The sequence below is a fragment of the Helianthus annuus genome, chromosome 3 (genome assembly GCF_002127325.2).
Source record: "Helianthus annuus cultivar XRQ/B chromosome 3, HanXRQr2.0-SUNRISE, whole genome shotgun sequence".
Classification (NCBI taxonomy): Eukaryota; Viridiplantae; Streptophyta; class Magnoliopsida; order Asterales; family Asteraceae; genus Helianthus; species Helianthus annuus.
Genome location: NC_035435.2, coordinates 80,910,615 through 80,926,001, shown reverse-complemented (window position 1 = coordinate 80,926,001; position 15,387 = coordinate 80,910,615). Strand labels below are relative to the sequence as shown.

Genomic DNA, 15,387 nt, shown 5'->3' with positions numbered 1-15,387 from the left:
AAGTAGGCTGGAGCTACTAGGTGTCATATAAGAGGACCTTGCAAATCCCTAGATACCTGGAGTCTGTTATTTTCCGTTTCTTGTATTTTATTTATGATCCGCCTGTGGATCTTATTACAATCCAGTCTGTATATTCTTTCGTCGAACACTCAGACATTATGGTTTGTAATAGTTTATTCACCAAGCCTTCCGCTGTGCTATTATATTGTGTGTATTGACAATGATGATATCAACTACGTCACGATACTCCCCGCCGGGCCCACCGGTAATATGTGGAAATATCGGGGTGTGGCAGGTTGGTATCAGAGCCATCATTGAGTGAATTAAACACTAACCTTTTGTGTTTAATCTCAATGACATAATAAGCACATTCCTTAGACTTCCGAGTCTAGGCTAATGACCTAGGATTTATTCTTAACTTTCCTTTTATTGTTTATGTTTTATTTACTTGTTTGGCAGGTTTTATCGACAATGTCGCCAAAAGTACGAGGCAAAGGAAAAGGTCCAATGCGAGGTGGACCATCAGGACACGCAGGACCTTCCCATCGGCGCACCCCGTCTGCGTCGTTTTCTAGTTCAAACTCCCATGACCAGTGGGGTCATTCTTTTGAACCAGCGAGACACTCTGTCTCGTTGAGCTCATCACCTTCTTTTCATCCATCATTCGGACCGCCTGTACCAGACAAGCCCCAGCATTCCCATCACTCCCATGAGTCACATCATTCGAATGAGTCTCACCAATCCTATCATTCCTTGCATTCTCATTCGTTTCATCACTCGGATTCCACCTACTCTCCAACCCAGTTCAATCCCAATGACAATGTCAACGATTTTCTGGGTTTCAATCCACTAGGACCCGAGGATCATTTTTCTCAGGAGATGGAGATGGATGACGACCCGGACCCAGAAATGAAAACCGGAACACCGGGCCACCCTATCAGTATCTCGAGCGGTTCTCCATATCAAGGATCGTCGTACCAAGGGCCCGATCCATTTAAACAATGGTGGTCAAAGTTTAAATGGGAATTCACCCCTTCATATCATAACTCCCTGGCTCAACCTCCTTTGAATGAGCCTTACCTTCAAGTTGTCACTCCTCCACCTCTTCCTGTTGAGGAACCGCCTCAACAACCACCTCAGCCACCTCCCGAGCCGCCGAGGCGAAGGAGGAATGCACGAATATCTGTGCGAGGAGGACCTCGGTTCAGTTCTCCTCAAGGTTCAAGTTCTTACCCTCCTATCCCCGAGGACCCACAAATGGGTGGACCCTCGCACGCGATGCCGGAAGATGATCCTCTGCCGGTTTCTTATGCAGCACCGCCACCGCCAGCGGGTTTCGAAAACCCGAAACCTACATACCCAGGTTCTTCTGGGTATAACCCTTTTGAATACCCAACTTCTGCGGGTTATGGAACTCATGATCCATACCTTACGGCTGCACAGTACAATGCACTATATCCTTCTTCTTACCCTCCAGTTTACCCAACTGGATATCCGGTGCAGGGGTACCAATACCCACCTTACCAGCAACCTCCTCCTCCCCAACAGGAGCAAACTCAGGAGATCCTGCAGAGGTTAGACAGGGTTGAGCGTGAAGCAGATGAAACCAAAAAGAAGCACAATAGCTTTCTCAAAGGCCTTGCGAGCCTTATTAAAGGCAAGAAGAAGTAGGAAGTTGTTTATTTTATCTTGTATTGTCTTTTAATCAAGTCCCTGCGAGGACATCATTTTATTTTCAGTACCAAGTCCCTGCGTGGACTTATTTTCTATTTCTGTAGCCCCTACGTGGGCAGTGTGTTATCTCAAGTCCCGTTTAGGGCATCATTGTACTAGTTTTATGGTTTAATGAAGTTTATTTTTTATTTTTAAATATGTATTTTATTACATCATCATGTTATATCATTTCAATTTTAAATTGATCTGCTAAAGAAGTTCTTAGAGGTATAACCTAGCCAGAGAGGCTGTCCAACAATGCTTTTCATATGTCATTACTGCATCATAAAGCCTAATACATATAAAATTATTTTAAAATCTATCTAAAAGTCTGCCTTATCTCAAAACCTCTGCCCATATCTATCCTTTAAAGCCAGCAGAGGTTGAAAGTCCTTCCTTTGGTAAACGTATAACTTAGTAGATGTTTTGAAATTGCTGGTAATTTCAAATTCAAAATGCCTGGGGATATGTAATTTGCAATTAATGCATGTCACTCACTCACTTTTGTCTTATGGTAAATGTATCTTATGGTAAATGTATCTTATGGTAAATGAAGAGGTTAATTGTAATTATGATAACCTGTTTTTTTTTTTTTTTTGAAGGTTTAAAATTTGTCCTTTGGATTTCTTGATATTTAATTTTATACTTTTCCCATGGAAACGCACTTTTGAAATGTTTTGCATTAAAAGCCTAATCATCGTCACATCACATTCTTTACACAGTAAGTTAGACTGACGATGTATTTAGTCATAACCGCCTTCATTGGGTATATAAAATACATTGGGAAACTGCTTTCATCGTTACCGCTTTCATCCATCTACTCAATCATCTTCAAAGTTTTTTATTTATCAATATCTTTACAATTTCTTTGGCTTTCAAACACGCATTTGTTCACTGCAAAATGGAAAACATTGGGTTTCAAATGATTGTTGACGAAATTTCCACAAGGCTCCCTGCAGAAGATATTGGTCGTTTGAAATGTCTTTCCAAAAATTTTTATAGGGAACTGTCAAGTCATGCATTTTAGATGATCCATGCTCTCCGAAGTGGAGATTCACTACAAAAGAAACTACTCTCCTTTAAAGACACGTCAATTGTCGTTGACAGCATAGTAGCTGGTAATTTGGATGTTGTTACAAGCAAAACCTTAAGTTTTCCTAACAATGTCCACCCTACCTTCTTATGTATTCTATCGTCATTTAATGGATTGTTGTTAGTTTGCAATAAAGGGCTTTGCTGTGAGCTGATCCTTTGGAATCTAACTACCAGGCGCTATAAGTTTTTGTCTGACGACTACTTAAATTATATTCATGATCGAAACTCTGATACAGGTGGAATTTATTTTGATCAATTCAATGATCTGAAAGTGCTTCACATCAGATGTTACCGTAATGTGGCTACTGATCGTGTTTACTCACGACGTCGTGAGTCATGGAGAACAATAAATTTCGATAGCGTAAATAATTATGGTTCAAGCAGTTATTCATGGTCTCCCGGAATTTATGCTGGTAAAACCATATATTTCATGGTTTCAAATTATTGGTATCCACTAGGTGAGAGGAACATCGTTGCTTTTGATGTTCTTTCTAAGACTTTCAGAATGATTCGTTTTCCCGAGATTATCGTAGTCAATCCTTGCCAAGGGCATTTTTTACCATCGCAAAGAGGCTGCATTTGATTGTTATTGGAAAGTCTGCAGAGCTAACTGCTGATTTGCTCAGATATGAAGAAGAAGGCTGGATCAAGGTGTTTGCTTTCAATAACCCTTGTGTAGTTGATTATGTAGATAGGCGCCGAAGGACTAATATAATTGAAAACAACAAGTGGTTGATAACAAGCATTTGGGGGGATATGGTTGGAGTTGATCTGAGCAATGAAGTTTTGAAATACCTCCAACATGTTGACAACTACAATGGTCCGAAAGGAGCTTTATTTATCGAGACTACTGTTTCGCCCATTGATTAGAAATTATTATGTTGTATTTTACTTAATGTTGTTTAGTGTTTTGAACTTTGTTTATTATATAGTTACCTCTGTTTGACACTTTCATATTTTATATAATTAGTTGTGTTAAAATTATTAACCATGTTTGTTATTTAAATTAATTAAAAAACATATTTAGGTTTGAGAGTTTAAAAGCTTGTAATATTGGCAAAGGTCTGTTTAAATGATGAAAGCTTTGTTGTTGTGAACAGATGTTTGAAAATAAAATAGTGGTTGATACATCTGTTGAGTTTGGTCAACAGATGGATGAAAACAGATGTTTGAAACCACTGTTGGGTTAAAGCAGAGTTTTGTGGAGAAAACAGTGGTTGAAACCGCTGTTGGGTTAAAACGGTGGTTTAAAACCACTGTTGGTTAAAATAGTGTTTTGTGGAGGTTGAAGGGGATTGAAACGACTGTTGCGTTAAAACATTGTTTTTTGGAGAAGGAACATGCTTGAATGCAAATGTTATTTCGTTCACAAAAGATTAATAAATTGTATATTTTTGTATTTTTATACTCTAAACTTTAAGTATTTACCGACTGGCTTATCTATTTATAAGTCTATAAATATAACCATATTCATCATTTATATGTGTTATGCATGGTTTTCTAAGAAGCCACCCGTGTTTGTGAAACGCCCTCACACTTAATAACTTAAAAAACGACGCAACGGAAAAAGAGCCTTAAAATTTTCTTTCTCTATTAGACACATTTCTTATATGAAGGCTCAAATACGGAATGTCAAACGTTAACTAAAAGAAATATACAACATTCACTTTCAATTAACACTTTAAGGCGTTACATAATTAAAGCTATGTGACCGTTCTTTTCCGTACAATCCTTGCTCTCGACTCGATCTATGTCCGCTTCTCTTCGTTTGTGGTAGAAGAAATCCGTGTAGTACCTGTGGACATCACATACAGCTTAACCATTAGTTGTTAACAACATCATACGACATTATTCTCAGGTAATTTAATATCAAATATCATTCAACGATATAAACTTTGATTCATTCAGCTATCCTCTTGTATTTATTCATTCTGAGTTCGACTCCGATACCTCATGAACCCGATGTTCTTTTACCTGCATTACATTTCAACTTCAAGGCACACCATCAGCAAACATCAATGCCCAAACATAATGAAACCATTCCTTCATACATTTATAACATCTCGCATTCATATATGTATACTAATTCCTACATGCATTCATAGCATATTACATCCATACATGCATACATTCATAAATCATACATGTACACAAACATATACACCTACATACATACGCACACATTCGTACACACACACATACATACGTACAAGCTCTTACATACCACTTGCATTCCCATATAATTTTACTAACATATCCTAGTCACAAACATCCATATAAATAAGTCTCATACGTACAAACTTATGTGCATGTTCATTTCTATTCATGCTTACCTATGGATTCCATTACTAACATGTAGGGTAGATCTATACACATACATATCTCCAAACTTATTTCTTTCCCACACATACTTTGAGTGAACGTTCTTGCTCATAAGTGAACATTTCAACAGTTGAGTGAATAATCTTGCTGACGAGTGAATGTTCCAACTGTTGAGTGAACATTCTTCCTGATGAGTGAACGTTCCAACTGTTGAGGGAACATTCTTGCTGAAGAGTGAACGTTCCAACTGTTGAGCGAACATTCTTGCTAACGAGTGAACGTTCCAACTGTTGAGCGAACATTCTTGCTGACGAGTGAACGTTCCAACTGTTGAGCGAACATTCTTGCTGACGAGTGAACGTTCCAACTGTTGAGTGAATATTCTTGCTGACGAGTGAACGTTCCAACTGTTGAGTGAACATTCTTACTGACGAGTGAACGTTCCAACTGCTGAGTGAACATTCTTGCTGAAACAACTAGAAAAACAATATTTGCCAGCTAACTGGCTCTCGCGTGGCACGACATCTGTCGCGTTGTGCGACGGTGAAACTGAATTGCTGTCGCGTAGCACGACAACCCTATTTTGACAGAATACTTCCCTTTGCTGCTGCATAAAGTGCCCAGCTATGTTTTCAACCAAAACTCAACTTGAAACTTACATAACTTTTGAGCTGAGCGTCCGTTTTGTGTAATTCTTGTTTCTGCGCGTCCGTAATTTAGTTACGAATTCGTTTACCATCCTAACTCACATCAAAAGCTGAATTATAAGAAAAAGGCTTAAAGATCCTTCATGCCATTATTCGACCCGTTCGATTCCACCATTTTATTTCTGACGTAACTAGCTACTTTCAGCCCCGACAATTATTCCTACCTTAGTATTTCCATTTATTAATTAATCATACATGACCTTCTCACATTTATAAGCTTTAAATAACTCCCTATACATACTAATAAGTGAGTCAGAATTCACTTACCTTAAGCGTGCGTATTAGAGCTTACTTCCTTCCTCATCTCGCCGCGTTAGCCCTCCGTGCTTGAGTTAATTGATACGATTCCTTTCCTTACATGTCATCACGTTCGTATCAAAGGTGGCATATATGATCATACATACAAACATTCATTTCCTTTTATTTACACATTATTTGACTTCCATTAGTCACATTTTCGCATACGTGAGACACATATCAATAGTTACCTTATTGAAATCTCACGCAACTCGATTACCATCATACATAGCACACAAATCATCTAGTACATGACACACTAATTCTCTACTCTAACATTTGTGTTCAAAAGCCCATCCATTATTTTCATACACTAAAAGTCAACGATCTAACTTACATGTATACCTTCAAATTGTTATTCTTAATAAGGTAGACCATAGCAATAACATCGTGTGCATTTCATACTCATGTGGTGACGCACATACCGAACGGTCACCTAGTTATATCCACATATAATCACATAGTAAATCCTACATATGTGAATTCTTCATGATCCTACCAATTGACCAACACATTCTAAATTAACTCATTTACATAACTCCACCTTCTTTACTCGCTAGTGAGTTCACACGCTTAATATTTAGTATATGATTATTTACTAGTTATGATCAAACACCTAATCCCACATACGGTGTGCATCACACCCTCAAAGCATGTAGTACAACTTTTTAATGCAAGTATCTTACCGTATCATATTATCAAACTAATTTCCCACTTGTAATCCATCTAAAACACATTCCTTTTACAAACCTATTATCTATTACATCATTATCACATTCTACATATAATTATCCATTACTAGCATACAAATTTCACTTATCATTTTCACCTAAGCATTTTATCGAACACTTGGTGTGCATATAACATTGTAAGCATTATGTACAAGTATTCAATGCACAATTTTACTAGTAATCTTCATAAATCATTTAATCAACTAAATTCACCTCACTTATTCATTCTACAACATAATAATCTATTGGTATTTTGCACATAAACATTCACCCATCCAAATCTCTTGATTAGTTCACTACAAGTTCACCATACAACTAAATCAAATGGGTTTCTACTCAAACTTTCAATCTAATCAGTATCATGCATAAAACATCTTCTATTTGATGATTCTAACTCATAAAAAGTTCAATTTCATACTATTTCATGGTTTAATCAAATGTTTTTCTAAATTCCATATTTACCGTCATAAGTAGGTTAGTGTCGATGTTGTAACGAACTAAACCAATAATTTTTCCATAACTTTGAATATATCGCCATGACATGGTCTTTTTTATTGTCGCATAAAACGTCCCTTAGTGATTTGCTTATTTTTATATACAATGCTTTTCATATACAATGTTTTTTTTTCCGTTTCTGTACCTCCACTTTCAGCATCGACACTTGCACCCAATCGACATTATAAAAACTTTATAAAATGTCATTTTAATCCTCTCGAGTTTTACGTGCTTATTTTTATGTTCAATTTCGGCTGGTCTACGTTTTGATATAAATGTTGTAGGGATACAAGTAGGCAGTATAAATTTGAGTTACTTTACCTTTTAACGTCGTTGCAACGCGTGGTATCATATTTTAACTTTTAATTTAAAAATACTATTTTTACGTGCTTATTTTTAAGTATGTTTAGGTACAAATCTAAGTTGATTTATCTTCGACGTAAATTTTTTGAGTCAGGTCTTAATATAATATGTTTTCATGCTTAGTTTTATGTGCATTTTCAGTTGGTCTGTGTTGTGACGTAAATTTTGTTTAGAAACGAGTGAATAAATTCGAGTTACTTTAACTTTCGACGCCGTCGCAACGCACAACGGGTGAAAATACTAGTATATAATATAATTACATGATTTAATTTGTATTTTTTTGGGTTGGTTACAACATTTTGATGACACGTATGCTGCAGCAAGTAAAAATGGATGAGCTTCTCCTTTTTTTTTTCTTTGTTCTAGATTGTGAGTTATTTCATGTGTGTTAACTATTAAGAGTGGTTTTCTGTTTCTATTTTTTTATTTATATTTTGTTTGTAGTGATAACTAGTTTTATTGTTTTATAACTTTATCGTTATTAGTTTTATTATTATATTACTAGTTTATAACCCCGTGTATTACACGGGGTTGAATAAATAAATTTTATATACTAAATAATAAAATAATATATTTTTAAAAACCTAATTTATTGTACAGGTTGAAGAAATATAATTTTATATATTAAATAATAAAAAGTTATATTTATAAGAATCATATTGCACGGGTTGAATAAATGTAATTTAATATACTAAATAAAAAAGTTATATCTTTAAAACCATGTGTATTACATGGGTTGAATAAATGTAATATTGTTTACCAAATAATAAAATAATACATCTTTAAAAAACCTCATTTATTACGCGAATTAAATAAATGTAATTTTATATACTAAACAATAAAAAAATTACATCTTAAAAAAATATGCGCATTACACGGTTTTAATAAATGTAATTTTCTGTACTAAATAATTAAAAATATATATTCTTAAAAAACCTCGTATATTTTACGAATTGAATAAATCTAATTTTATATATCAAATAATAAAAAGTTATATCTTATATCTTAAAAAACCTCATGTATTACATGGGTCGAGTAATGTAATTTTGTATAGTGGAAATAAAAATATTTAATATATTAATACAAAGTTTGGTTTTCGTGATAAAAAATAGAATATTTTGTTGTTGCAAAATTTGTTAACGAAGTCTCAATAAATTTAACTCTTTATTTAGAACTCCGTAAATGTAAAAATGATAAATAATATTAGTTAATTTTATTTTAAGTTTCGTCAAATTTATTTGATACCAAACTAAACAAAACGTTCAAATATATAAATTCAAATAAATAATATTATAAAGAGTTAATTACATAGTTAGTCCCTGTGGTTTGTACAAAATAACATACTTAGGTACTAATAGTTTAAAATCACCTTCTATGGTATTAACTTTTCATTTTGTAACGTTTGGAGGTATTAACATAGTTAGTCCTTGTGGTTTTCACAAAATAACAAACTTAGGTACTAATAGAATATGATTTTAAACCTACAAATAACGTTAATACCTCCAAACGTTACAAAATGAAAATTTAATACTCTAGAATGTGATTTTAAACTATTAGTACCTAAGTATGTTACTTTGTGCAAACCATATGGACTAACTATGTAATTAACTCTATTATAAATGAGAAGGAGATTAAACTAAATAATAATTATCTATAAGATATTAAACTAATAATATTTAGTAGGAAGATTATCTATAATATATATATTATTAAATTAAATAATATTTAGTAGGAGAGTTAACTATAATTAATTAGAAGAAATTAAACTAAAATAATAATAATTATTTATGACAGATGGCCTAATATGATGACAAGTGTCTCTAAAATGGTTTCTTTTTATTATATAGTATAGATTACCATTGTTATTACAAATATTTTATTATTATTATCACTATTATATTAGAAGGAGTGAATTGCAAAGATTGTCCTTTATCTTTATACACATTTGCAGGCGGTGTCCTTTATGTTTAAAATTGACGAGTTTTGTACTTTATGTTTTAAAATCCTACACGTTATGTCTTTTAGGCCTAACCTAGTTAATTTTTTCAGTTAAATTTTATCATGTGCCTTGCACATAAGGGCAACTTTGTCATTTTACCTTTTAGGGACTAATTATATAAATATAAATAACTTAAATAAGAATTCCATTTATCTCCTTGTTTACTTCATCAGTGTACTTCAACCAGTCCACTGAAATTCAACCGGACCACCACCACAATCTCCTTCAATACCGCCACAACCTGCTTCCACATGTTTCAACCATAGCCACCACCACTGCCACAACCTCCTTCCACCACCGCTGACACCACCACAACCTCCATCCACCGCCGCCACATGTTTCCCCAATTTGAAAAACTTCAATCGAATTAGCAATAAATGTACAATTGACAGTGGAAGGTGGCAAGTTGCATCCCATCATTACAGACAAAGGGTGATTTTGTAACTACACAAACATTAAATCATAAAAACTCACAGTTTTTTTTTGGAATTCGATGAAAAAAATGATAGTGGCTAGACTTTTTTTCTTATCTATTTATTCTTTTGGGGCTGTGGGATTAAAACCAATACACATCATTACTTGAGATTCATAGATATTCCATTTTAAAGCTTTCACCGACTGTGCAACTTTCACCTTCGTTTATCATCCACATTTTCATCTCGCCCATTAGAATCTTGCCGTAAGTTTCGTTTTACCACCCACGGTTTCACATCTCGCCACCTTCGTTTCCACCGGAAATTCGTTTCCACCGGAAATTCGTTTCCACCGGAAATCCCTACTGATGTTGCTATCTTGAATCACCAGCGAGAGAGAGAGAGATAGTAGACAGAGAGAGTGTGTGTGGGGCTGGGAGTGGGAGTGGGAGTGGGAGTGGGTGGTGGCAGGTGGTGGTAAGAGAGAGAGAGTATACAGAGATATTGAGTTTGTGAAGAAGATGAACAAATACCATGTGTTCGGCAGATGGTGGGTCAAATAAAATTAGGGTTTGGGGTTCTTTAAATTGGGGGGAAATGCTTAGGTACATTAAATGACACAACTACCCTCATGTGACTTGCACGTGGTCACATTTAACTGAGAAAACAAACTGGGTTAGGCTCAAAGGGTAAAACGTGCTTGATTTTTAAACATAAAGGACAAAACTCGTCATATTTAAACATAAAGGACACCGCCTGTAAAGGGGCATAAAGATAAAGGACAATTCTTGCAATTCACTCTATTAGAAGCGGTTTATGTATTCGTTTATATTGTCTATTTAAAATTATAGTTAAAATTCATGGAAAACATATAAAGAAAAATCGATATCCTTCAGGCTATATTACAACGTTATATTTCTTTTTGGGTCTTCTTTTTTGTTGTTATAGTGACTTCCGATTAGATAACGAATCAAACTGATTCCGACCGAATACTTGCCACGTAGCGCGGGGAATCCAACTAGTTGAATATATATTTTATTAATAATAGTTACCATTTAAAAAATTATGAAAATTAACTTAATTATATATACACGAGCCAAGCTCAAGTCTGAAAAACTATCTACGAGCCGTGCTCGAGCTTTAGAAACAAAACTCGAATCAAGCTGAACTCGAGCTCGACCTTCCATAAGTTAAACAAACTAGGGCTCTGCTCGACTCGTTTTCATCCCTAATTACGACCAATCATTATTCTATATCAAAGACCATCATGGCCTTGATTTATTTTTATTTACTAATGGTGAATTCACGCCTTTTTTGGGAGCAAATTGATACACATTTTTCTCTCTTAGCATTCCTATTGCAATCGTATTTTGTATAAGACCTCCAAATAGTAGCTTGACCGCACATTTTGACCTTCCATGGTCAAAGTCAAATTACATATATGACCACCTACATAATGATGAAATTATACTAAATCTTGTCCTGGACCAACAAAACAATTATACAAGAAAAACTATAGAGGGACTCTATAAGTTGGATCCACCATTCTTAATATGAACAAATTTCCTTCATTGCCTCTTGAGATCCTGTAAACACGCGATCGGGTCACATACGCAATCTCAAATCTAAAAATTTAAAGAAGACATATTTATCCAATTCATGCAAACCCGAGAAATGTTTACTCAAAATGATTTGACGTAAAGGATCTTTGGAACCGGTAGCTAGCATACATGTAAATATGTAATATACTGTATTAGAGTGGTTGACTTTTAAAATATTGTGATCCCTTTTCCTGCAAAAAACTACTGGACTTGCGAATCTCCCCAAGCGAGGAGATGCAAAGAAAAGTCAAAGTACAATGGTGTAAATAGTCAATCATCTGGTCAACGAACATATAGTGTTGTGTACCTTAACTCTTCATCCAAGTATGTTATTTCCAGTTGACCACGCCCACTTCCACGAGCTTTTATAGGTATCTGCAAATCAACACAAATGTTGTTTGTTTAAACAGTTTCCAACATTTTCTATTTTAGAGGTACCATTTTGTTTGTTTTTAAATATCAAGCAAACAATATACACAACTGTACCATTCTTTCTTCCAGAAATCAAGACGGTTAATAACCAAAATAATATGATTCTTATAGAGGTAACAAAGTTTCACCTACCAGACCGAACACTTTAAAAGCATCAAACTTGACAGCCACCCGCTTATTATTAAGGGGAACTAGATTAGCAGTAGCCTGCAGAAAATGTAATAGCTTAGTGTGACAAAACATCTAAAAATGATAAGAAAAAAAAAAAGTCAAAAGTTTGAAGTCCAGAGCGTGAGGGTCAAAGCGGGTTGGGTGAAATGTAAATAACTAAATATAGGTAATCTCTTTGGTAAAAGTTTGACCCGAAACGCTTCCTGTCAAAGTATTTTTTATAATAATCAGTATATGATAATAAAAATTATACTGTTTCAATAACATTTTATAATTTAAGCTGTTTAATCATTGCAAACTTTTGAGGAAATAGGGAGATATACCTGGTTAAAAAATGGCCAAGTTTCCATATTTTGAGCTCTAAGAGTGTCCACATTGATTGCCTGGTAAATCTTTCCATTTGCTCGTAAAATTTTAGGTCTCTACGACAAAACAATAAGCAGGGTAAATAAAAAGTGGTAAGCGCTTGAGTCCCTTTAGTAGAGGTCTCATGTGCTTTTAACCCCCTTGAAGGTCAAATGCCCGACGCAAGTTGCGTATTGGTGGGGTCTCATGAGTATATAGGTAAGCAGGTTCTGATTGTTACCCAAAAGAAGAAAAACAATTAGAAATTGGGTAATGCTACATATGTGTATATAGGTGTTTTAGCTTGAAAAGTTAACAAGTTAAAAAGAATTTGGTTTTGGATGACCCAAAAGGAACAAAATCATGCAAACAATTAGTCAAACTATTCACCACTTATAATTTAAAAGATTGCAAAGCTAAAGAGAGATGTTAAACAAGGCACCTTCGTCTGCAAGATCGATTGAGATGTTGTGTAGAGAAGCTCCCATTTTCCATTCAACAAGTCAGATTTAAGCGGCTCCTTTATCTTATTCACTGCTTCAAGTTTACGTGCGATCTGAACATCACCAACTTCATCCATCATCAAGGAGATTAAAACAATTTCCCCAGGTTACCTTTCTCATCTTGATGTTATGGGTCCATCTAGTTAATCTCAAGTGGGACCCACAAATGAATTCGGACTAAAAAATGGTGTAAATGTTCCTACACTTAAAATTTCAAGTTATCATATCAATTTTGCAGTATTTCTTTTCTAGCAAAGCCTCAATCCCGTGATTACCTCTTTGCAAAATAATTGATGCCAATCAATGTCCACAAGATTTTTTTTTTCTTTTTTAATTATGTCATCACAGGAAGTATGCTTGACCATATAAAATTTACCAGACCCATTTGTCATCATCATCATCATACTCAGTATATCCCACCAATAGCAAAGCTAAGGTAGGGTCTGAGTAGGGTGAGATGTCGACAGCCTTACCTCTGCCCCATAGGAATAGAAGGGACATATATTTGTAATCTGAGTCCCATACCAGGTTGTATAAACGTGTCCCATGCCAAGTCAGTCTAATACCCATCGGGCATCACGTATACTCGTTAGTTTGTTTCAAAATTATCTGTTAGGATTTCTTGATACACTTACTAATTAAATTTATATTATTTTATTATCCAAGAAAATTAGAATTGTAAAACCCAAAAATCAGTAAAATAGTACATTATTATTAGATTACCTAAGTACAATCGGAAATAAATAAAAATAAAAGGTTTACGGGCATGGTTAGAGCAAACTAGTATGCATGTTTCGGCAATTCTATCATGACAGGTATCACCTAATCCCATGCCAGGAGAATGTTTCGTTTTGGCTAATTGATCAATTATAATCGATCATTTGTCACGTATCAAGTTTACCCATCGGATTCGTGCTTTTTTTTAACATAAACATCAAACACAATGCTAATTATCCCGTCCAATTCCAGAACTTGATTATTCAAGTATTATTTACTGGTCTTAAACCCTAATTCACAATTGAAATTCCACCTTTTCACAACATTAACAAAAAGCCAAAACAAGATCAGCCAACTCCAAGAACAAAAAGATAGGAAAATTCAAACCTGATCAACACGCTGCTGCTGTTCCGCAGTAGCATCGGTGCCTCGATCGAGTGGTGCTATGACCTCAAGCAGCTCTTGCTTAATGCTCCCACTTTTTGTAGAAAACAACTGGAAGAAAGAAACCCCAGAACGCCATAACCTCGTCTTCTTCTTGTTCTCGGTTCCATAGTTGTTGCTGGATAACAATGATCTTGTGGGTGGTGGTGGTGGTGAGTAAATAGAAGGGTGTGTGATGGGTGAAGAAGAAATTGAAACAAAATTGTGAATTGAACAAGAAGAATGATGATGTTGAAGGGGGGTGTTTACTGTTAAGATCAGGTGAGCCATTTGATTTGTGGTTGCTAAATAAAGCGGCAATTTTGTACACGGTTAAGATATTGATATTTTATGGGTTGGGTTGGACTTAATTTGAAACTGATTAATCGAAAACCCACCCGAACAACCAAAAAAAAAAAAAAAAAAAAAAAAAAAACACCCGACCTGAATAAACAAACAAGTTTTCAGTGCGGGCTGTAACCGAAACAGAATGACTATTTCGGTTTTCAGTTTGTTATCAGGTTACAAAATGTTTGAATTTAGTTAACCCTAAGATCACATAGTGTGGGTGTAGAAATATGGCGTGGTGGCCTCTCCACGCTGTGCACACCAGCCAGCCAACGGCATGGAGGGCGGCGTAGGGCATGAGGCGGTAGGATTTCCACCGGTATGAAGGACATATGTGGGGCGATGTGGCACGTTGTGGGTGGACGTGAACAGTAGCCGTTGTGTGCCAACAATAATTTAAAAAAATACTTTTTAAAAAGAAATAACTTCCCGTATATAAACAACCTCATTCTTCCAATTTTTTTTTTTTTTTTTTTTGTTACAAACACTAACTATTCATCTAAAATTTTCTTAACTTTCTCTACATTTCCACTTCAAAAATTACAAAAAAAAAGACAACGATTCTGTGAACCAAAGAAGAGGACATCGCGCTGTGTGAGTCGTGGGTAGAAGGGCTTACCCATTACACGCCTCGTAATCGCTCAAGTCCGTTTTGAGCGTGTATTTTCCAACAATTTTGTATTCATAGGGATGACACCACCCGAACTGCGGA

The 15,387-nt window shown here is 35.1% G+C and overlaps 2 protein-coding genes across 3 annotated transcripts; one reads left to right on the top strand and one right to left on the bottom strand.

The window, feature by feature from the left end:
- The first annotated feature begins 879 nt into the window (after window positions 1–879).
- On the top strand, window positions 880–1,671 carry LOC110931453 (acidic proline-rich protein PRP25-like). The gene has a single exon (XM_022174847.1). The coding sequence runs from the start codon at window positions 880–882 to the stop codon at window positions 1,669–1,671; it is 792 nt and encodes a 263-aa protein (XP_022030539.1).
- Window positions 1,672–11,486: 9,815 nt separating this feature from the next.
- LOC110928965 (probable plastid-lipid-associated protein 4, chloroplastic) lies at window positions 11,487–14,758 on the bottom strand. 2 transcript variants are annotated; one of them, XR_002586769.2, is made up of 6 exons: window positions 14,292–14,758; window positions 13,127–13,240; window positions 12,663–12,761; window positions 12,301–12,375; window positions 11,866–12,111; window positions 11,487–11,721 (listed from the first exon to the last, which is right to left on the bottom strand). XR_002586769.2 is itself a non-coding variant. In XM_022172039.2 (6 exons), the coding sequence occupies exons 1-6, from the start codon at window positions 14,616–14,618 to the stop codon at window positions 11,649–11,651; spliced, it is 756 nt and encodes a 251-aa protein (XP_022027731.1). In that variant the 5' UTR covers window positions 14,619–14,758; the 3' UTR covers window positions 11,487–11,648. The 2 variants fall into 2 exon arrangements, 1 of the variants encoding a protein (XP_022027731.1); XM_022172039.2 differs by having other exon boundaries at window positions 12,044–12,111.
- Window positions 14,759–15,387: the final 629 nt, after the last annotated feature.

Coding starts and splice junctions, on each gene's coding strand:
- LOC110931453 (XM_022174847.1), top strand. CDS start 880: ATGGAGATGGATGACGACCCGGACCCAGAAATGAAAACCGGAACACCG.
- LOC110928965 (XM_022172039.2), bottom strand. CDS start 14,618: ATGGCTCACCTGATCTTAACAGTAAACACCCCCCTTCAACATCATCAT. Junction 12,762..13,126: donor AATCGATCTTGCAGACGAAG/GTGCCTTGTTTA, acceptor GTTTTGTCGTAG/AGACCTAAAATTTTACGAGC. Junction 12,112..12,300: donor CTTTTAAAGTGTTCGGTCTG/GTAGGTGAAACT, acceptor GTTGATTTGCAG/ATACCTATAAAAGCTCGTGG.